Source organism: Betta splendens, chromosome 9, assembly GCF_900634795.4.
Source record: "Betta splendens chromosome 9, fBetSpl5.4, whole genome shotgun sequence".
Lineage (NCBI taxonomy): Eukaryota > Metazoa > Chordata > Actinopteri > Anabantiformes > Osphronemidae > Betta > Betta splendens.
This window is the reverse complement of record NC_040889.2, coordinates 14,103,379-14,126,452: the sequence shown is the minus strand read 5'-3', so window position 1 is coordinate 14,126,452 and position 23,074 is coordinate 14,103,379. Positions and strand designations below refer to the sequence as shown.

General features: G+C 46.8%; 2 protein-coding genes across 4 annotated transcripts; both read right to left on the bottom strand.

The window, feature by feature from the left end:
• Positions 1-256: 256 nt before the first annotated feature.
• Positions 257-8,312, bottom strand: adora2aa (adenosine A2a receptor a). 2 transcript variants are annotated; one of them, XM_029163012.3, is made up of 3 exons: positions 7,964-8,312; positions 5,085-5,749; positions 259-3,778 (listed from the first exon to the last, which is right to left on the bottom strand). In XM_029163012.3, exons 2-3 carry the CDS (start codon positions 5,426-5,428, stop codon positions 2,887-2,889), a joined length of 1,236 nt encoding a protein of 411 aa, XP_029018845.1. In that variant the 5' UTR covers positions 5,429-5,749; positions 7,964-8,312; the 3' UTR covers positions 259-2,886. The 2 variants fall into 2 exon arrangements, with proteins under 2 accessions (XP_029018847.1, XP_029018845.1); XM_029163014.3 differs by lacking the exon at positions 7,964-8,312 and having other exon boundaries at positions 257-3,778; positions 5,085-5,457.
• Positions 8,313-8,510: 198 nt separating this feature from the next.
• Positions 8,511-22,717, bottom strand: specc1la (sperm antigen with calponin homology and coiled-coil domains 1-like a). 2 transcript variants are annotated; one of them, XM_029161123.3, is made up of 16 exons: positions 22,455-22,717; positions 17,492-17,654; positions 17,255-17,387; positions 15,547-17,171; positions 14,883-15,090; positions 14,718-14,791; positions 14,408-14,583; positions 14,143-14,306; positions 13,909-14,027; positions 13,625-13,715; positions 13,033-13,122; positions 12,765-12,924; positions 12,496-12,598; positions 11,470-11,586; positions 11,330-11,389; positions 8,511-11,218 (listed from the first exon to the last, which is right to left on the bottom strand). In XM_029161123.3, exons 2-16 carry the CDS (start codon positions 17,615-17,617, stop codon positions 11,129-11,131), a joined length of 3,336 nt encoding a protein of 1,111 aa, XP_029016956.1. In that variant the 5' UTR covers positions 17,618-17,654; positions 22,455-22,717; the 3' UTR covers positions 8,511-11,128. The 2 variants fall into 2 exon arrangements, with proteins under 2 accessions (XP_029016956.1, XP_055367847.1); XM_055511872.1 differs by lacking the exon at positions 22,455-22,717 and adding an exon at positions 20,898-21,924.
• Between the last annotated feature and the right edge of the window lie 357 nt (positions 22,718-23,074).

The window sequence follows — 23,074 nt, the reverse complement described above, 5'->3', positions numbered from 1 at the left end:
GAATGAATGAAGGTGTGGCAGCTTCTGTTCTTTGGAGTCCATTGGCTTTGCTGCTGTGGTGTTAGTGCAGAGCCTGAAGCGGTTCCTTCAGCTACTGATTAATGATGATAATGATGACAGCGTCTGTCTATAGCGTCGTCAGGAAGAGACCAGAGAAAACCTTTGCCCCCCTTTGTCAACAGACCGTGAATCAACAACCACTCAACACTCAACAACCTATGGCTCATATAGAAGCTGCTTTTGGCATTTTGTTATTGAACACTGCAGCTCAGTCCGATCAGCAGAGAAAGAAAAAAGGCAGTGGTTCAGACTCACAAAAAGTATGTTTATATAATCAGTGCACACATTAAAAAAACAACTTAAATATAAATATAAACATTTGATTAGATTTTTTGTGAACATTGAGAATGAACCCCGTCGTTTTGTGAGGATCTATTATGGACCTTTATTAACACAGAGTAAATATGACATCTATCTGTGTGTGTCTGTTTGTGCGTGTGTTGCCTGCATGGGCCCCGTGCATGGAAGGCCCGCCTCCCGCCTGATTGACAGCTGGGATCGACTCCGGCGACCCCGACCCCCAGCAGAACTAAGTGACAGATTAGCAAGGCTGTAGTGACCACACGGTGGCGCTAGTGGCTCAGCACTTCAATAGGTTGAGAAAACGTTGTACCCAGTCATTACCCTCACCTTTTTCACCCGTGGACCGGTCCCAGCACGTGTTTATTGGGTTTCCCTCAATGGTTTTACGACTAAACAAGTTATCAACCATGTATTTTGGAGAGTCCATTAACTGTGTTTTACACTATCAAGAGCTTGAGGACACGTGAACATTCACACTGGCTGTTCTCAGCATCTTCACAGCACACAGCAGGCGTGGGTCAGACCAGGACTCGGGACTTGGACACTGGACAGTGATGTCAAGACTGCCCGAAAATAAGGTTTTATTGTTTCCTGCTGCAGAGGGGAGCTAACGAACCGGGCTCAGCACGGCTCTGCTTCCTGTAACAGCCATCAAAGAGGCCATTCAGTTTTAATCTGGAGCTGAGGCAGACCGGCCCAGGCTGAAATTGAGTTTGCAAGAGAAACGACCCTCGCTGCGTAACCTCTTTAACAGTGACAGCTGCAGTCACTAATATGCTCTCTAGTACAACACCACGTGGAACAGCTGCATTCAGTGGAACCACAAAAGCTGTGTGAAAAATGAATGTGATCATTTGCAATGAAAACACCGGTTTTATTCACAGTGAAACAGACATTCACACAAACTGAGGGAAAACTGGTCTGGAGTCTGAGGACTGTGGCCATTTGGGGACTTAGTAGCAGAGAAGCTTTTCGAATGAGCATTGATTAGTACCTGGGCGGTCCCTGTCCTCCTCGTCCAGAGGTTCAGGATGTCTGGAACAAGGTTCATGTTACACAAAATGACACAAATGGCTCCAGACGCTAATGGGTACATTTGTCTGATCACAGAACAGTTTTCTACTTTGCTCTACTTTTAAGTGGCGTTTGAGAGATAGTGTTTTGGTAAATGTCAGTAATAAAATTTATTGTTGAGCAACATTTCTACTACAGTATTCTGTAACTGTTGTTATAGATGCAGCTTTTTTTTCTTCCAGCAATTCAAAATACACATTTTTTCATTTTAGAACTTTGATACATAAGAATATATTTATGGTTTTAAGGAAAATGTGGTCATTAGATCAACAGCCCATAAGTAATATAATTATAGCCAAGGAATAAATATTCAGTCATTTAGGTGAAGTGGAATTCTACTCCCCATGACCTTCCCTGTTAATTCTTGCGTGTTGTGTCATCAGGAGGAGGTCAAGTGAGACCACAACCTCCAGTGAGACACTTGATGACTCCATCTGACCTGTCAGTATCCTCCAGATAATGTCAGCTGGAGGCTGTTTTAGGCTAAAATCAAAAAGACAAGGAACAGAGGGAGGTTTAAGACCAGTGAAGGACAGGTACTGGTCCAACTGGGAGCATAAGAAGCAACAACAATAATGAACAGCATATTATCAGAAATGTGTCTCTCTAACTATTGTTTGATTTTCTGAGTGGTATTTTGATCACTGTGTAACGATATAGAGCAGGAGCGTCCAGCTCAAACCAGTCCCTTGCTGGTTTTTCCAATCTCCATTGCTGGTTTTCCATGTCTCCCTTCCCCAGAGCCTGCTGGTTACCTGGATCAGCAGCTGCAGGAGCCAACTGACCCTGAAACCACACTGATGTGTGAGGACCAGCACGAAGCAGGCCGTGAACAGGCAGCGGTGCTGATGAGGATGGAGAAGTATTGAAGCATTCATTCTTCATAAACGTACCTTCTATTACTGCATCGCTACCACATCACATCAACATCTCCATCAGTATAACTTAAGACGGCTCACACCATCCTTGATGTTTCAGTTCAAACCAAACACATTCATTTCTGTCAGAGCAGAGATTTTAATAGTGGTCAGGTTTTACATTAGACATGAACTTTGCTGTGCAGGTTTGTGGGACTGTGCTCCACTCCTGTTCTATACTGCGCTGGCCAGTTCATCGGGTTCAACCAAGTCCATAATGAATAATAAACATATCAGCGAACAGGTGAAGCTCCTAATGTGGCCAGTGAGTGGATACCGGCTACACTTTAGTGGGTTGTGCAATTTCATTGATCAGAATGTTTTAATGGCATGGAACCATTCAGGAAGCAAATACTGCAGTTGAAGCTGAAGAGGCTTTGGGTCCCGTGGCCCGTCATCAAGCGGCCTCTGGGCCCGTTTGCTTTTAGTGGACCTCACTGTGTTTAAATAGTGGAGACAGTTAAATGTGGAGCGTGTTGCAGTCCGAGCTGCTGCTGAGCTGCTGGTGTGTTGGTTCAGGGCCCCTCCTGGGTCAGGAGCCATTTTCCAGCTCGCTCAGGTCGCTCTCACTGAGCAGCGGCGCGGCCCGGGCGGAACCGAGGGTCCGCTTGTCCCCGTCCGCGCGGCCCTGAGCCTGACACGGCCTCATTTTGGGGCAGTGGGCGATGACGACGGACAGCGGGAGGCTGGACGCCGTCATCAGACCGCCTCCCACGGGAGACGCGTGGGCGGGGCCCTCGCCGGCGCCGCCCCGCCCCGCGCCGAGGCCGTTCGCCGTGATCCTGGCGGAGCCCCGGACGCTGGCGCGCGCGGAGCGCCCGCTGCTGCGGCTCGGCGGCAGCTCCTGACGCCCCAGCACGTGGCGGCGGATGATCTTGCGGAAGGTTTGCCGGAACTCCCGGATGCGGTAGGCGTAGATGAAGGGGTTGATGACGGAGTTGGCGTGGGAGAGAATGATGGCCACGTGAATGACCCAGGGCGGGGGGCGGGCGCACGCGGGGCAGAAGAGCGTGAAGCAGTTGATGATGTGCAGCGGCAGCCAGCACACGGCGAACAGCCCCACGATGATGGCCAGCGACTTGGCCGCCTGGATCTCCTTCTGCAGCACGGACGGAGACTTCCCGCCGGGCGCCGCCTTCGCCTCCATCAGCTTCAGCTGGTGGCGGGCGGCCATGAAGATGCACAGGTAGATGCCCAGCATCAGCAGCAGCGGGATCAGCACGCAGGCGAAGAAGTTGAAGTACACCATGTACTCCATCACCACCACCTCCTCGAACAGGCACGGCATCAGGCCGCCGGCGCACGTGCCGTTGCCGGGCGGCTGGTGCCAGCCCATCATGGGCGTCAGGCCGATGGCGATGGACAGGACCCAGCAGACGGCGATGATGCCCCGCGCGCGCTCGCCCGTCACCAGGCCGTTGTACCTGCACGAGAGAGAACGGCACAGAGGTGTAGTCCCGCCCGCCGCCGCCGCGCGCGAGCCCCGTGAGAATGGGCCGCTCGTTCCCAAACACACGTCACCCGTTTATTTGTGGGCGGCGCAGCTTCCCACAGCGGTGGCGCTCACGTGCGACGCCGCGCCACATTAATAAGCGCTTGTATACAGCGCGCGACGGTCCCCTTGACTTCTGGTTTTCTCATCTCGCTGCTCCGCTCGCGCTCCCGGAACTGAAAGGGAAAAGATAAACACGCGGGGTCTTGCGGGGCTCCTCAGAGGAAGAGGCTATTTCCAGCGTGTCTGTGGCGCAGTGTGGGAGAGCAGCTGAGATATGTGCCTGCTTTCTGGCGCATTCTCCCAAATGTTAAAGTGCAAAGGTTGACGTTGCCAAAACAAGCCCCCCCCCCTCCTCCTCCCCTTCGGGGCCGCGGCAGAACGACGCGCAGAAGCTCTCACGCATCCCGAGCAGGAGGAGGCGGCTGTGCGAAACGGACCGTCTCCAGGTCCTGAAAAACAGGAAGGGCGAGCGACGCGTCACGCCGAGGTCGCATGTTTGAGGCCACGAAGCGAGCCGTCGGCGTGTCGTTGGGCGACGGGTCGGACGCGTCCGCGGCACATGAACGACGCGGCACCGGGTTTTGCGGGGTCTCACGCGGTCCGGACGAGCGGTTAAAGGAGCGGCGGTGCGATTGCTCCGCGGGGATGCGAAGTTCCAGGGAGAAACCGTCCTGGAAACACTCAGCAGAGACTTTGAATGTCAAACGCCAGCTCCTCACTGTTACATGGAAATGAGCTGTGAAGTCTGAACGTGGGACCTTCGCTCCACTGGCTGGGACTAAGAAACACATATATCAGCATCATATCGGCGGGGAGGTTTTAATTATGAATAAATGTATGACCTTTTCAATCAAATGATCGGTTAGTTTGCCTGTATTAATGCCAACAGCCCATAAATAATATAATTATAGCTGATGAATAACTATTTAGTCGTTCAGGAGTTTAAGTGGAATTCAACTCCCCATGACCTTCCCTGTTAATTCTTGCGTGTTGTGTCATCAGGAGGAGGTCAAGTGAGACCACAACCTCCAGTGAGACACTTGATGACTCCATCTGACCTGTCAGTATCCTCCAGATAATGTCAGCTGGAGGCTGTTTTAGGCTAAAATCAAAAAGACAAGGAACAGAGGGAGGTTTAAGACCAGTGAAGGACTGGTACTGGTCCAACTGGGAGCATAAGAAGCAACAACAATAATGAACAGCATATTATCAGAAATGTGTGTGTGCTTGCTTACCTGAGTGGTATTTTGATCGCTATGTAACGATCGATAGCGATGGCCAGCAGGCTGAAGATGGAGTTCTGAGTGAGGACCAGCACGAAGCAGGCGATGAACAGGCAGCCGTAGAAGTTGGAGCAGAAGCCGGTGCTGATGAGGATGGCGAAGGGGATGGCCAGGACGCCCACGGCGATGTCGGCCACCGCCAGCGACACCACAAACAGGTTGGTGATGCTCTGCAGGTTGCTGTTGAGGCCCACGGCCCAGCAGACCAGCACGTTGCCCAGCACGGAGAACACGGCGATCAGCAGCTCCACGACCACGTAGACCACGTAGAGGGCGGCGGCGGCGGCGTCCGGCATGGTGAGAAGAGCGCCGAGGTCAGCGATGCCTCAACCACCATCGCTGCAGCCGGGGGACCGCTGCTCAGCCTCCGCGGGCCGCCGACGGGCAGCCGCTGCACCGCCGTCGCACCCGCGCCGCTCAGACGGCCGTTAAGGAGGTTTGCTCAACGGCACAGCGGCCCGACGTCGCTGCTCGTGGGCGCGGACGCAGCAGCCGGGCGAGGGCCGCGCCTCGGCTGTGATCTCCCTGCGGCGGCTTCCCTGGCGGGGCTTCTTTCCATAAACTTCGTGAGCGTCTGACAGGAAGCAAGAAACGCACATCACTGGAACTGTGTGTCGCTGGAGATAAACAGATGCAGAAATGAAATGAAGAAGTCCGCTTGCAGTCAAGGAAAGTCATTTTAACACACACACTGCATCAGAGTGTCAGAACCGGGGGAAGATCTGAATGCAGAACATTTGTTTTTATGTAAAACTAGCCTCAGTAAAACCTGAATTAACTTTGCTCCTTCCTTGATTTAGGGATTAATTACATTTTCCACTTTTTTCTGATTAAAGTTTGAACCGCTAAATATATAAGTAGTTGTTGTTCTCGTGTCTGTAGAGAAGAGAAGCATTAGTCAGCAAACACTCTCTTGTCAGTGTTCTTTGTTTGCTGAAGTTTAACTGTAGACTTGACAGATTCCTTCAAATTCTGCATAAATGGCAGAAATTCAGTAATTACATGAATTATTACAAAGTTCTTAAAACCTCTAAATTTGTGATCAGGTTTCTTAAATCCGGCGTTGCAGCTAGTCTAAGGCTGGATTAGTTTCATGAGGAGGCCTCGAGGAGAGAAACCTTGTGACGGTCGAACGCTCATCTGCAAATCGAAGACAGTTTTCAAGTATAAACTTAGAGGACGTTTCATCGTCATTTGAAGCCACAGAAGGTTTTGGACTCTGTTACGTGGATTTAGTTTTATTTATATTTTATTTTCAAAGTATTTGTACAGCTTCCTGCTGTTCACGTGTAGTACCTGAGTGCTGTACTGTAGGCGTCCTCCTGCAGGCCTTTACTCAAACATGAAGTGATGCTGGTTAATAGTCGTCAGCCATAAAAGGTCTTAGACGCTGTATTTGTGGGGCTGAAATCCCTCAGAGAGCATGTTTCTAGAGAATACGTTGAACCGTTAGGCGATAACAGCTGTGCTGGAACACAGAGGTCTTTGCTCTCCCAGTCAGGCTAGTCCCTCGGGTTCAGCTCAGACCTGTTGTTGCTACAATAATCAGGAGGTTTTTTAATTTATTCCATTTGGCTCACAAAGAAGGGTTTTCTTGGTATCTTTCCTCTGAGCCTTCTGAGTTTGTTTGTCTTGAAGTTTAGTTTAAATAGAGCGTGTATTAATATGTTTAATGCAGCAGTGGTGCATCTGAAATAAAATGAAAAATCCCAGGGGGCGGTAAAAAATAAAGAATAAATGTCTAAAACTACTGTGGAAATTATCCCATGATTCAGTGCACCGTCCTAATAATCAGCTCTTTGTGACATGAAAGTAAACAGATCACAGGAGACGAATGAATAGAAACTTAAAGGTCAGGAAAGAACCTTTACGTCTGAGTGGAACAACCAGAACGATGTCAGAAGCGGAGGAGCAAAGATCAGGGCTTCTGCAGGAAGCGACGGGAGCCTACGCGCGTGAGTGCAGCATCATCACCACCTATGTCATTATGAAACCGTCCTCTGGAAGTGGGTCTCACTTAGAGCGAGAGTCTGGTCCTCCACCTTCACCGCGTCAGACCTTCCAGAGTTAATGTTGGGCAACACAGCTCTGCTATCAAAAAGCCAGGCTGCCATGCGACCAATCCAATATCAATGAGTAGCACAACCAAGTTTGTTATAGAAGGTTCTATTGAGACCAGTGTGTGAGGTTGGTCACACGCATGTCCTGCTGTGAGCATCTATTTATCCACCCATCATTCACATCCCTATTGTTATGTTATCATCAGACAGAGATGCCTGTTCGTCTCAGCTACAATGTTTATCCCTGGGCTCATTTTGAACTGCTTTACTTGAACTAATCCAAATCTAAAGCTGGTTCTGTAATTGACTCACAAACGGGAATCGGGCCAGGGTCTGATGTTTATCTGACAAATCATTTATTGTATTCTATTAACTGAAACTGAACAGTAAGTGGTTTGCTTCATTTAAATGCGGAGTAAACTCTTATTCCTACAGGGCTTTTGGGAATGTCTTTATTAGGGCCAATATAAATAAACGGACCCTATGGCCCCATGTTTAACGGGACGTGGCCCTCGGTGCCACACTGCGGTGTTTTGGTAACATGACCGATAACGAGCCTCGCATTCTTATACTTAGACTTTTCTTCAGATGTGAGAAAGCTCTCACCAAAGACAGAACAACTTGTCCCTCGTGCGTTCAGATGCGCATCACGTTGTTCCGTTTGCGGTCAATGAGCGACATGCCCCGACGTTAGACGCGCTCACCAAGTAAAAACTAGTAACAACACACAAAGCTGCACTATCAAACGTCTAGTTGGTTCAAACTGCTCACCTTTCACTGTTACCTCGTCCACAAACGTCCGGCAGCGCTTTCGTCAGAGGATGAGTTGCTCGTGCCAAGAAAAAACAACTGCCAATGCAATCATCGGTTCCACTTCCCCCTGAGCAGCAGTATAGTAGAACTTCCTCCGTGAGGTAGAAACACCCCCCACTTTCATCTGCAACGAGCGCGGCTTCAGTTCAGTAAACGCGCAACACGTGTGTGCGCGCGCGTCGGGGGCGCTCGCTCGCTCGCAGCGGCTCCGCACAGATGCGTCTCGCTGCTTTTGTCTCTGGTGAACACACGCTGAGGCCGATCTCTGCCTCCGTTCTCTCTCCAGGGGCGGATCGGTTCAAGCCCGCAGTGCGCGGACAGATGAGTCCGTTGATGACACACATTACGTGAGTCACGTTTAAAAATGTCGCCACTTCTGATCCATCACTGGGAGACGGAGACCAGTCAGTGATGAGCCCTGGCACAGTCTAATTAGGGTTTAGTTACAACTGACTGTAAGCAGAATAAAGTGTAACCACCTGCAGAGGCAATGATGACAACAAACTTGGCTGTTTCAACGGTCTTTTATAGCTACTGGCAGAAAAAAAGCAACATAAAACCAGTCAGTATTTTTAACAGCTCGCGCTCAGTGTGCACATAATACTGTAGCTTAATCCCTTTACAAACAAACACGCTCATTTATTCACACTGATTCAAATTTGCCGAGGGAACATTTCAGCACTGCATGTAGTGGAATAAGGATTTTCTCCTGGGAAAAAAAATATTTTACACACCAAAAGCAATATGCAGCATGAAGCGGCATAAAAAACAAGGCAACGTGGAAACAAAAGGAGAGTCTATAAGGCGTGTTCAGTGGAATTCTCAGAGCATTTTCAAGTAAACAAAGAAAACTAAATGCAGCGTGAAGTGGACCCAATAAAGATAGAATGCACATGTTCACATTTGCCTTTCTTTAAAAAAAGGAGCATCCTCACCAGCTTCCAGACGAGGTAACATGTCCCTCATGTGGAGGAGGAATGCGTTTTAGAGCTTGTGCCAGCCGTCTGGTTTCTCCCCAACAGGCCGGACTGAGTGTTCATCAATCACTCCACATCAGCAAGAGCTGGACATGTTAAGGGCCTTTGGATCACTATAGCATGACCTTGTTATTGATACCAACTGGCAGCTTCATCTGACCTTAATTAGAACAGTGTGTGTGTGTCGGAGACACCCTAAGCAGACACATGGGGGAATCCAACGGGCTTCCCGAGGAAGGTTTATGACCATCGTGCTGCTGTTGGGGCTCCTTGAGAGACACAAACAGGAAAGGGCTTCTTTTAGAAACTATTTCCATGCGCCTGGTGTGGAGAGATACAACTGGCAGTTTCACTTGCAGAACTGTTAAGGCAAAGGAAATGAGATACAGAATTTAAAAAAAAAGCTTATCTCAGTGCAGCTACTTATGCATGTGTAGTAAATTTGTATACACTTTGCACATACAAATAAATGATCTCATGTCAGGTATTGAAAACCATGCAAATAAATAGAGTGAATTTGGCATTTTGAGGCACAATTAACACAGCAGTAAAGTAATGCTGCTGTCTGGACTTCTGGTGCTGTAATGAGTGATGCTAGGAATTTCAAAGGCTACCTGCTCAATAACATTAGTATAAACACACACACGCGCACACACACAAGTCAATGGCACAATGAATTCTTCAGTCGCTTGTGCATATTTTGTCAGTTCTGTGCAAAACAAACGGTTCTGTAACAGTGCTGATGTTAAGGAAACAGTCACATGAAATATGCTCGTTCGCTTATTCTTGCATTGTGACAGATCGATTGATTGAAGGTCAAGAACGCTTCATACCACTTGCACTGTAAATGGGAATATAAAGAAGCAGGTTAACTTAGCTTAGAGCAAGAGGAACTATTCCTTTGTGTGATCATGTACGAGGACCCGACGCAGCGAGTCTTCACCTGTGAGTTTGTCTGAGTTTACAGAAAACTAAAACATGTGACTGTCTAAGATTATATATTGGTTATCATGAAGTTATGCTGAGTACTGGATGTGGATGCAGGCCTGCGAAACGCCCCTACGTCATACATCTGTAACATTAGTGTTCAGAACTCCACAAATGTTTCGATTGTTAGTTCTCCCTCATGAACGTCATATTGATAAACCCACATAGGAATGAGTTAGTGTTGCTGAACAACATCTATCGGCAAGCATAGCATATTTCTGTGCTTGACAATGAGCCACTCTGAACAGATGCTGATGACGTAGCTGCTCGCTGTCCTGACGGCCAGAAACTAATGGTCGAAGGGCTCCGACGTATAAAAGGGAGGCCACTCTACTCTTCAGTGTCACAAGCTGCAGTGGAAAAGACGCGTCCACTGTCTTTTCTCATGAGCCGGATTTCCTGCATCAACACTCAAATAGGCACTTTGTCCTTTGAAAGAGAGGCATCTGTATCATACTGTATCGCCCAAAAAGAACTGCATCTGTTGGAAATCCTTTAAAAGGGGAAGTTTTCAGGCAAGGGTGAGGGAATTCCTCCTTTTTTTCCTCACTTTTGGTTTGTTATTCTGCAGGAGCACAGGAGGGACACAAAAAATGGTGGACTAGTTATAAGACGTCAGATCCTGCCAGGATGCTCCTCCAAGTATCAGATCAGGGTTGGAGGAATATTCAGGAGGAAAAGCCAGACAGAAGGCACTGAGACCTCGTTTTCAATGCTACTCCTTTTGATATGAAACAAAGGCAAAGAGCAATGCATCATTCACACTTGGTTATTGGATTTTCCAATAGTAACTTCTCATGGCTTACTAGAGTATCAGCAGGTGTACAGCTAAGCCCTTTGAACAGCGCTACCAGAGGCGCATCTTCTGCTGCACTGGGAGGATGGAGTAGCAGTGTGTGTTCTGTGTTCTGTGTTCTGTGTTCTGTCTGTCTGTCTGTCTGTCTGTCTGTCTGTCTGTCTGTCTGTCTGTCTGTCTGTCTGTCTGTCTGTAGTGCTGCTAAGCACAGACACGCAGCATGACTAAGTGGTGCTGTAGTGTGGAGGGACGAGGACAGTGAGGTATAGCAGCTGATTGTGGGTCTGAGATGTTTCATGGCGCTCAGGAGGGTCCGTGTCACTTGGATTGTGCTGCAGGATGGAGGTGGGGCAGACGGTGGAGTCAGGTCTCAAAGTACTTGTAGATGGCTGTGACATAAGTCATGACACTCTGCCAGTCCGGCCGCTCCGTGTGCACCATCTCATTTATGTCCTGGAATCGAGAAGGACGCACGAGACACAGTGAGGGAGGAAGAACGAAAGATTGTGTGGATGAAATATGTAATCTAATGTGTTCAACCCTTACTCATGAGGTAAAGCTTACCAAAGTGCATTTGATGCCCACACTCTCAGCAGCCTGGAAAGCTAGGGAGAAGTTTCTCCTCTGAGGAACAGAGAATCAAAGTTAGATACAGTGAGACAGTCTCTCAGAGCCTGAGCCTTTAACAGGAGCTCTCTACATGCCTTATCTTGGCTGGTGAGCTCCTGGTAGGGGATGTGTGCAGGCAGGTAGGTGTGAAGCACAGCACAGAAGGCCAAGCCGTCGTTCCAGCTGCTGCTGAAGTTTGTGATGTCAATGTTCTGAAAAAACACAAGACCCATCTTGACTTATTCTAACAAACCCTTTGTAGTTAAAGACAAAAGTCTACTCAGTATTACCACTAGAACGGCAACCTATCAGTTAGGAGAGATAAACAATATGCCAACATACTGTACACAGGCCTGTGGACTGTAAATTATAATATTACTATGAGATTACTTAATCAATTCCTTTGAAAGACATTGCACAGCAGTTATTAGTTACAATCCAACAGTAACCATGTTTTATTCAGTATCTATATATTGGACGATGATGTCACTACCACCTGTTCTGCTGTTTCTGTAACTCTTCGTAACTCTATTTATTTATCACCAAAAACATCAGCTATCCTTGCTACATTTAATGAGAGCCGGCAATATGCCATCAAACATGTATTTGTTAGAAACTCTGTGTGATTCAGTTCAAGTCATCCTGTTTTGCTATCATTGACTGATGACAATGATAGAGAAACGTAGATTGTGTGTGTGTGTGTGTGTGTGTGTGTGTGTGTGTGTGTGTGTGTGTGTACTTGTATTTGCATCGAAGTGAGAACAAAAAGACGTATTTTTCTACCTCAACTTCTCCTCACTTCCTTAAAGGCCTGTTTGAGGTTTAACATGTGATTTTAGGGGTGAGGTTAGAACTGCGTTTTGGTTTGGTTTCAACAGCTGGTTGACCTCTCAACCTCTCTTGTAAAAGCAAACTGTCGCAATGCGACATTGAACCAAATACATGCTGCTTGTTGAATTGCCAGACAGGACACACAAAAAAAAGATAGAGTTTTGGTTCAAATCAGAGCAAGAGTTAGACGTCTGCCTTTAGTTTTGATGGTTAGGGTTAAGGTGAGGGAAGGCGCTATGTCAATGGAGGTCCTCACTTCCATGGACGTACAAGGATGTGTGGCTATCTACCTGGTAGCCTTCAGTCTTCTTCTGGCACCACTTTAGCAAGGCATTTCTTTTGGAGCCACCGTATTCTCGCGCCAACGCTGACAGCGGGTCCTTTCTCTCTTCTCTGTAAAAAAAACAACAAAAGGATCATGGAACCCTCTTCAGTTTTATTCACTTTCAGAAAAACAAACAGGCCATAAGTGTTGACCAATGTGATGTCACGCAGGTAACAGAGCAGAATGAGAACAAAGGGCACAGTGCTTCCTGCATCAGTGCTCAGAATGCGGTACCTTAAGCGACTGCGTGCTGTGGGGGTGACTGAGGCAGTGGGAGAAGAGGACGACAGGGAGAGTGGGGATGAGGCTGCACTCATAGCCATCAGGGAAGTTGAGGAGGCCCCATCTGGATTAGACATGTCCCTCTTTATTTCCTCACTGCTCCTGCGGGACACTGCTTGGAAAAAGAGAGATAACTATAGACTTTTACAATCTATACGGGAACACTAACTATAACTGCCTAACTTCAGCTACTGCTCAGAATTTTACTTGAATTTCTGACCTGACATTGCCTTAGTTGTGTCCATATTGGAAACCCTCTGGATGACAGATGGAGTCCGGCTGGTCGAGGTTCCCCTGAGAAGGTGCTCAGCTGTAGGAACGTCACAGAATTCAGAATCATATACAGTAGCCATGTCTCTATAAGAGACTTCCTCTTAAAGAAATATTGTGAGGTCAGCTAAGAGCTACATTCCAACCCTGAACTCAGAGTTCAGGGAACACCGACGCACGAGGTCGAGCCATTCAGCAAGAGAACAATAAATCAGAGATAAATAAACGGAACTTTGGAGACTACAGCCAAGACTGCACGTCCACTTTAAACACGTAGTAGTGCAGTGAATGAACTGAAGGAAACTCTACAGGATCTGGAGGCCTGTAAAGATTACATGAGTATACTATAAACTGGCTAACTCAGAAGCAGAGGCCCGTGGGGAGAAAATGTCCCTTTTCTTTAATCATTATAAAAGCTTCCTGTAACAAAGGTATAGCAGAGGATCAAACACACAGTTGTGTGTGACAAATATCCAGTAATTGTAAAATAAAAAAGTCAATACAGATTCCAAAGTGTGTTTAAAATGTAACAAATGTCTTACGTGGCATAGTGATGTCTGTGTAACTGGGCCTCTTATCACTTAGCGATGACATTGGCTTGGCTGTTGACATGGATCCACTGATGGAGTGTCTCTGAAACAGAAAGAAAGAACATTTACTAAAAATGAAACTGTAAATGGTGTTGGCCGGGAGAAATGCAAAAAGAACAACAACTGTTTTAAAGTGCCATATCGCCGCTTATAAACAATAAATAATCATATAATATAATGTTGTGAACCAATGCTCAGGTCAAACAGGAGCCAAGCACTGAACCACATTAAGACACCTGAATGGGGGAAACGGCAGCTGCTGGAGGCGTCTTCATGGGGCTGGGGCTGAGGGGGGTGCGGGGTAGTGGGGTAGTTGGGACTGTTGGAGTCACAGAGGCACCATTGGAAGGAGGCCCTAAATTCACACAACAGATTACAGGTTAGGAATTAGGAAGCAAAAAAACATTTGCTCTCTTGAATATATCAAACTGAAAGGGTTGTATTCCCAGGAAGGATAATCAAGAGGGCACCTTGTGAGGCACTGTCGAAGCTCTTGATGAGTGTCTTAACGGTAGGCGAGGGCTCTGAGGAGGTGGAGGACCTTCGGCTGAGACCCATCCCCTGTCTGAGAGCCGCCAGGTCTCTCTCCACTGCGTTCATGTAGTTGTACACTCTGCCTCTCTCCTCCTCCTGCCTGGAAAACACAGTACTCTGCTCAGTAAACAGGCCATCTATTGGTTCGGACCATAAGAGGCCACCGTGTCACTGATTGGCCGGAGCTCTTTCGCGTCTTACTTGCGACTCTTGACCTCCTCCAGCTCCTTGCTCAGCTTCTCGCTCTTCTCCTGGGCTTCCTGCAGTCGACGGCGCAGGTCGCCGATCTCCTCCTGCGCCTCGGACTTTATGTCGTTAGCAATGACCACGGCTGTCTGCAGATCAGCCTGGAACTGACGCCACTCCATCGACTCCTCCTGCGCACGCGGACACAGACGTGCACCAAGTGAGGCAACGCCACAGAGAGGGAATCTGATCACATTTAGAGACCTGTAGATCCACACGTTCACATTGACCTGTCATTTAGACTCTTTGGACTCATTTGTCTCACCCTCAGTCTGCGGTGAAGAATTTTAATCTCTCTCTCCATGTCGTGCTTCTGGTCTTGCAACTTTTTCACTGAATCTGATATAAGGAGAGACAGAACAGTCGGCTTTGCAGCAACTTTATGGCAGGAGATAAAATAGTGGATGCATGCTTTTCAAAGCCCACTTACTCTCGAGGTCTGTGATGATGAGATTGTCGTGGAGTTTCAGAGCTCGGTGCTGCTCGACCTCATCCTCCAGCTCAAAGATGGTTTCTTTCATGTCTGCGATCTCGGTGTCTTTCTCCTGCAGCTCCTCACGCTGTTTCTCCAGTGCGCGCTCCTGCTCAGCCATCTGCTGCTGCACCTGCTGCTGGAAGTCTCTGTATTCCCTGTCCAGCTGCACACAGGATGAACAGCATGCCTTACTTCACTTTTAACAAGCCAGGGGGTAATTAGCTGATTAATGTGCAACACGGGTGTAATTACAACATCAAACTGTAATTCAAAGGAATAAACACACAGTATATACAGTCATCCTCTGACAAGGGTTTAGTTGATGATACCAAACAAGGAATGTGGACCACACTGACCCATAGACAAAACAAGGTGACTTACTTTAGTGACCCAAAAACTATCAAAAGTACATTCACACAGGACAAATTTAATGTAGGTCAAATGCCTCAATTTAGCATCACGCAAAAACACGCGAGAGCGCACACACACACACACACACACACACACACACACACACACACACACACACACACACACACACACACACACACACACACACACACACACACACACACACACACACACACACACACACACACACACACACACACACACTAACCTTCCTAAACGTCTCCTGCAGCTGGTTGAGCTCACTGTGGGCCTCTTCCAGCTCCTCCTGCATTTTCGCAGCCTTGGCCTCAGCCTCCTCTTTTCCCAGCCGCACACCTTCCAGCAGCTGGCAGATGTCATTCTTGTCCCCCGCGGTGTGAAGCGAGTACAGCTCCGCCACCCGCTGCCTCTCCTGGTCCAGCTGGGCTCGGCAGCGGCTCAGCTCCGCTTGGTCGTTGCTCACCGCAGCTTTGTACTCGTCCAGCGTAGCGCCCATGGCGGCCCGGTCTTGCCTCTCGGACTCCATGATGCGCTCCATCTGGTGGTTCCTCTCCTTCAGCGCTCCGATCATCTCCTGGGCTTCGGCGTTGTCCTGCTCGGCCATCTTCAAAGTGTTGGACAGGTGCTGCTGAACGCCCAGCAGCTGTTCTCTCTCGAAGCGGGCATTGTCCGCCAGGTCTGCGTAGCGCTGCTCCAGCTCCATGTAGCGGCCACTCTTAATGTCCTCCTCCAGCACGTACGTGATGTGATGCTCATCCAGCAACGAGCGCAGGTATTCGATCTGGCGACCATAGAGCTCCAGCTTGTCGCTCTGCTGACACAGAGAGTCCATGAGGATCACCTTTTCTTCGCCGAGCCGCTCGTTCTCTCCATTCAGCTCCTGGGTGATCTGCTGCAGGTCAGCCAGCTCCTGTAACGTGGCCTGAAGTTCCTCAGCAGTGCTGTGTTGGTTCTCCTCCATCTGGTGGATGCGCTCCGTCAGACACGCCACTGACACCTCACTGGCATTGCCACTGCTGCCCCTCCGCGAGCGCTCCCTGCTGGGAGCACACTCTGATTCGGAGGAAGAGGAGGCTCCAGAGGGAGCATCCAGAGCATCATCACTTGAGGTAACGGCCTGGTAGACCTCACTAGACTCACTGTCAAGGTTGTCTGCTGAGCCTCCATGTTGTCCTGCGAGGAGGTCTTCTAAAGAGCCAGGGGCAGAGCCCTCCACCGAGGACGTCAAGGTGCCGGTGCCGCCACCATCGCTCTGCACACTGCACGTTGCCAGGTCTGGACTCAGGGAGTTGTAGTTGAACAGCTTATCAGAGCCGTCGAGCCTCTGCTCCAGGGAGAAGCCCAGGGCGTTGAGGCGATCTTTCAGCATGCGGTTCTCACTCTTGAGCAGGTTCAGCTCCACTCTGATGGCCTGGTTCTGCTCTTGTAAGAGGATGAGTGTGGACTCTACATCGGCCGCTGTGATGGCAGAAACCTGGGGTTTCTCCTCCTCGCCTGCTTCTTCCACGGCAGCTGTTACATCACCTCCCAGGCCAAGCTGTGCCCTCATGTCCCTCAGCTCACTGCGCAGATGTAGGATTTCCACATCTTTGCTCTTAGCTAAACCCAGCAAGTCTTTTACTTTGGCCTCCAGAGCCACTTTATCACTGATCTGGCCGTCTGATTTAGACTTACTCATGCGGCCGTCAGACTCTGCCGCGACTTGGCCGCGAGAGCGCTTCCCTGAGGCTACATCTCCTGGCACAGCACCTGATACCAACTGCTTCTTAGCCGTTGATGTCCTGGATGTCCGGAGACGGTCTCTTGATGAATTAGGCTCCTTGTAAGTTGAGGTGGTTGTACGCTTGGATGTAGCTGATAGAAAATAGGTAAGTGTCATCATTATATTACCAAGAAAATAAGAAGACAAAGATTCAAACACAGAACTTTATACACACCTGATGTCTTTGGCTTGCTGTCTAGGGTGCTAGCACTAGTCCCAGTGGAGGCAGTCCTCTTTGTCTTTACAGCAGCACTGGATGCAGGATTCCCTCCAGCCATAGCTGCTAGAAGATCATCATTGCTTTTCACCTGTAAATGCAATATATCAACACATTTAAAAGCCAAACAATCAAAAAACCAACAATGATGTCAGCAGCATCAGCGGCATATAATCGTCATGCAAGGGGTCTCACCTTGGACAAAGGGGCAGCAGCGGTGCTCTTGCCTGCAGGCTTCCCCGGGCCGACAGCGGCTGCTGCTTCTGCCTTGCCTCGATCTCCACTCGACTTACTCACCGCTGGCCGGCCTGATTTCTTCATACTGAGCCTTCCGGGGCTGATACATTTACAGCTCCATCTGCGCACAAAGGAGGGAGGTGGAAAGGTAACGCAAGTCTGCGTGCCGACTGAGAGTTCCAGTTTTCCATGGAAGAGGAACTGTTTCCACTGTGGCTATTCCCCAAACACTAGGAAATACACACAATAGCCAAGTCTTTTAAAACACTAGTATTTTAAAAGGCAGTGGATCAATTTGACGCCTTTGCATCTAATCGTAAAATTATCAGCACAAGCAACTTTGCATTTATTTCATGTTTCATCATTTATCATTTAGATTCTAGCTATTTAGATAACTGAGATAACTTGGACATTTGCAGCAGTTTAGGCAGATTTTGGAACTCTATGGGGACAGAAGATAAACAGTACACCAAAGGTCACAGACTCCCTCCACTAGATGGCTCTCGTGTTTGTGTAGTTCAGAGGAGTGTAGGGTTAAAAGGTTTAGTTCAGTCTCTGTGGGTGGCTGCTGCATCTGAGTTTATTTATTTCTAGGGAGAATTATGGACCTCCGCACACAGAGTGGCAAAAAAGGAGAATTCTTGCACTGTAGGTGCCTGCATGGATCAAATCAAAGCTCCAACATAACTGCTGTGAAGCAAAATCGAGTCTGCTCGTCTGCTACCTGCTACTAAACGTTGCTTCTAAGAAATCATTTACATTCAGTCAAACCACAATTGTCTTTGCTCTGTTAAACAAGCCGACAAGCCAGATTTCTAATAACTCTTTAATGAGGACACATTCCTAAATACACTTTGGTGGAGGGGAAATTTGAAAATGTGCATTGAATTAGTAAAGCGATGTAAAATATTCTAACAAACAAAGCACGTATAACTATTATAAAAAGGAACTTTCCAAAGTGATTCTGCCAAGAAGCTATGTTCATTTGGCAGCAGAAAACGTGGTGAAACTGGCTGTGACCAAATAAAAAGTCTTGAAGAAAGGATTCAGTATTGTTTGTGTGTTCAAGTCTGCGGAGAACTAAACTTGATGTCATGACAGCAAAGAGAAGAGATTTGGGACCCAGCTGGAGACAAAGAATAAGTACTTTACCACAGTTTTGGATGTCCTGAAGTTCACTTCGGTGAGCTGAAGTGATTTATTGTGCACAGGAAACCCAGCTAAAAGCTATCGGAGTCAGTGCCGCGCTGTTTTCCTGAGACGAGATGTGTATTGTTTGGATATGGACATAACTATAATTAAACACCAGGAGTAAAATCTTTAAATAAAACACGGGGAGAAGCTGCAGTCAATTGGGTGAAACCTCTCAGTGAATCACATTTAAATTAATACCCATTCCACAAACGAATCAACAGTTCAAACAGGATCCAGCTGGATCACAGAAAGCTCCTCTTTGCTGACGCTACGAAAATAAACCCAACTTGCACTTTAATTACTTTGTGCTTTACTAATTGACTACAGCTGCATTTTGCATGCGCAGGTGTTTGAATCTGTCCTTGTGCACCAAATCTTTCATAGATCTTCCATCATGAAATCCACAAGACGGTATTTATTTGGCTTGTTATTTCTGTCAGGTTAACCTTGGCCTCCAGTGACGCAGGAGAAGTGTTTAGCCGCACTTGCCTCATACAAGCAAATCACAGGACGCACAGCTGTGGCCTTTAGGAAAAAAGTTATTTAGAATCTGATTGTACTTACAGATAAATTACAGAACGTAAGGTCTTTACTGATGATAAAGCGCTGTCCCCTTGTTAAATATTTAAGGCAAGTTGTATCATATTTCATATACAACTTTTAGAGAACATCTACCAGAAACATCTATCAGAACGTCTACCAGAAACAGTCTAGGTCTAAAAATAGTGTGGGCAAAATTTTCTTTTGCATTTATTATTAACAATGTTGTGAGTGAACATTTGCCAAAAGCACAAGATAATTACAAAGATGAGAATTGTGTCAGGCATTAAAGGCTTATAAATACTTCCAACAGTAAAAATCTAATATCCAACCATAAACAGGGAAATGTATATTGTTACGATAATTACAAGGTTAAAGTAGAAACAATTTTTTATGGAATACAAACTAGTAGAGTTTGTTTGTGACTCAGTTTTTCCTACTTAAAGACAATTTTTCTCCTTTTTTCTCATCAACATGCTTTGAGAACACATGTTTTCATGTGAGATCTCTTTGTTGATAGGCTTCCAATCTATTTATACACGGGGTATAAATAAATGTCTGGTTCTTCCTCAGTTTGCAGTGACCAGCAGCACTTGAACCAACCTACTATGCAAGAGCAACTTAAACATAAACTTAATTAATCTCAGTGGCGTACCCATCAAATGGTCAGAGCTTGGCTTCTCTACTGTGTGGGTGTGTTTTACTTGCTTCATGTCACAGCAAACTGAACATCTTCACACAATGACATACACAACTGATATTCTCTTCAGAAAGTGGATGGATGCATGGATCTTATCAGTATGACTAACAAGCCCATGCCTTCCGTAAAATGTAATGCAACGAATGCATTGCCAGGGGGATGGTTTTAGGTATCACTGTGTCTATCTCACATTTGTTGCAATTGTGCAAGCATTTTTCCTGAGTACTGACATCTGCGCTCAACAACTAGCCAGTTATCTGAATAGCTGAATGTGTGTCAAAGCAGATGTCTGAGACAGATAGCTGCCAGCTAGAGCACAAGCCTTTTCACTGAATCTGAACAGACATGGGAGCACCAACGCACACATAAGCTAAATGTGGAGGCCCTTTTTTCATTCTTGCCAAGAAAACGTTTTTTAATTTCCCTTCACAATCCTGTAGTTTAGATGTAGCTGTTATAAATCTGACTATATGACAAACAATGCTTGTGTTTAATCAAAAACAACTTCCCTGATGGCTCCCACTTATATATGCGTCTTCAATGGATTGTGATGTATTTGTACTATGACAAATGCCACAGAAATTAAAACACTATGATCCATTAGATTTGCCTGATCCATTTTTTATCCTGTATAACATCAGCTTAGTCGTAGAGTTGTTTGGTGAGCCACACAAGCCTTAGAATCAAATAAGACTTGTCCTGACTCAAATTAAACACAGTTAGGGTGTTTGATTTCACAGTTAATGAATGTGATGGATCCAGTCCAAGTAGGTTCGGCCAAGGGAACAAGTGTGTACAGTGTTTCTTTAGAGACAGCTGAACAAAAAGAGCACACGAAATGAAGACGAAGCTGTCTGAGAAAAGTCGACGTGGGGGAAGAGGAGCTGCAGTAATTCATAAACCCAGTAACAGCTCTGCTGCCTTACTCACGCTCAAGTGGGGAGGTGCTTCCTTGCCATAACATCAACTTCCTGTGGTGGCGTCTCCAGTAAAAAAAAAAAAAGTAAAGCCCACAAGGGTGACTCTGTGTACAAAGACAAGCAGGCACCAGTCCGTCTAAGACAGAGCAGATGCTGTCACACATGGAATCATATTTGCCCAAACATCTCTCAATTAACACACGACCGGATCCACAATTACGTAACTCCAGTTGACTGTGCAGATGAAATGAATGAATGTAATTGTAGGGAACTGAACTAATCAGGACTCTATTGATCTGTGGGTGGAAATGCTCTCACATTATTCATTTTCTTTAGGGTGCAGCGTTTTCTCCCAAACTGAAAGCATTACAGTGATCACACACAGTCAAGTAATAAGTCACGTGTCCTGGATATATTGATTTAAAGGCTGGATTGTGAAATGCGTCTCTTTCCAAGATATTCCCAGAAAGTTGGAAAACATCTGTGGCCGCCTGTGGTTTTTATCTGTCCTATCGCTCGCATACTTTGTCCGTTTAGACACAGGGCTGAGTTCTCCGAATGCCTGGACAAGCCAAAGGGCACACAGAGTACAGGTCGAAGCCTCAGGTCACCGCTGGCTCTTCTCTCGGGAAAACCAAACGTACATTATTCTCAGCTAACGTTCCTATCAGACGCGCTACGTTTAACGTTAGCAACTGTGCGTTGTTTACCCGCAAAGGCCAACTTTACCAAACAAAACCCATTAACCAGAGACGACTGCCCTCCCTCCATGGGGTTAGCAGCTTTAATGTCGCTACTGCCATTATTATGATAGAGACCAAAGAGCAAAATCAAAGCAGGGATGGAACCCAGATTGCTAGTTAGCCGTGGGGTCAGGCACGCAGGGAATGTCAGTAATTGCACTTCCTGTTTGATCAACAGCTTTCAAAACAAAAGCACTGAGGTACACACGTAGGCACAACTTAGGCAGTAACCATATATAAACAGATATTTAGCGAAAGAACAGCGTAAACATCGATAGTAGATACGACACTTAAAATAATTCATCGCAGGATAACACAAAAATATATATTTAAATCTTTATAGATAAGCGCATCAAGTCACACTACGAATCAATTTGTACCGTCATATGTTCCGAAACTATTTACTAAACTAATCAGTCGAATTTAAAATCAAATATTAAAAGACAGTTGTGATAAGTGTTTTCAAAACACTGGGACTGACTATCGTAACCCTGTTACAAACGTGGTGAACGTTTATTTTGAAATCAGTCGTAGGACAGTTGATAGAAAATTTTCTTCTTTATAGTTGGACTACATTCTAATTAAAGGGTTTAAACAATTACCGTAACACTTAAATTGATTAAACAAATAGCTAGCTGCTCTGTGCGGTTCCTTTGACTTTGTTCGAGTGTTGTTGTTTTTTTGATCACTTAATTCAGCCCCGCTACCAGTAAGCACAGCTAGCGCAGCTAAAGCCACGGTAGCTAACGCTATGGCTAGGCTAACAGCGTTAGCATAGCCGGCAAAAGACATCGCTCCGTCAGTAAGCAATAAAACATCCAAACCTGAGGTCCTACTTTTCCATCGGAAATAGATTAGCGACGGTCCCACAAACGGCCATGTTCGCTAAGGTTTTTGTCTGGTCACTGAAGTTGAGTGGGTAGCGGCAGCAGCACCGGTTTCGGGTGTCCGCTCCTCTGTGTTGGCAGCAGCCGGATGATCCTCTGCCCCCTCCTCTGGTTTCATCACCTCAACATCATCATCCCTCTGCAGGACGGCCGCTCCACTGCCTGCACCATGTGTACACACCCACACGTATGTTCACTTCTAATAAAAATCTCCATAGAGCACCTCACACGCACACACAGAGATTAATCATAGATCAGCATAAATGGTAACTATTGTACAAATGACTGCAGACGTGTATGGATTAGTTCTTTACCCTTCTCAGGTGTATAGTAGTCTCTCATACAAACCTATAGTGTATCTCACACCCAAGCTGTAATCTAAACTGTATTTGGTTATGTGGATATGATGATTGTGGATACAGGACAGGAGGATACGATTGTATATTTTCAGATCAAAGGGCAATTCTTGCATTATTACAGCTCTTTAGTTTTATTTTAAATGAGCACATCTTGATTGATTGACAAGGTATATACAGTCAAACAGATGCTAGAACAGT

What these genes read in the sequence shown, in the direction of transcription:
- adora2aa (XM_029163012.3), bottom strand. Translation starts at nt 5,428, where the DNA reads ATGCCGGACGCCGCCGCCGCCGCCCTCTACGTGGTCTACGTGGTCGTG. An exon ending in GCGATCAAAATACCACTCAG is followed by an intron (nt 3,779 to 5,084) that starts GTAAGCAAGCAC and finishes TCTCTCGTGCAG; the next exon opens with GTACAACGGCCTGGTGACGG.
- specc1la (XM_029161123.3), bottom strand. Translation starts at nt 17,617, where the DNA reads ATGAAGAAATCAGGCCGGCCAGCGGTGAGTAAGTCGAGTGGAGATCGA. An exon ending in CTGCTGCCCCTTTGTCCAAG is followed by an intron (nt 17,388 to 17,491) that starts GTGAGACCCCTT and finishes TTGCATTTACAG; the next exon opens with GTGAAAAGCAATGATGATCT. An exon ending in AGAAGACTGAAGGCTACCAG is followed by an intron (nt 11,587 to 12,495) that starts GTAGATAGCCAC and finishes GTGTTTTTTCAG; the next exon opens with AACATTGACATCACAAACTT.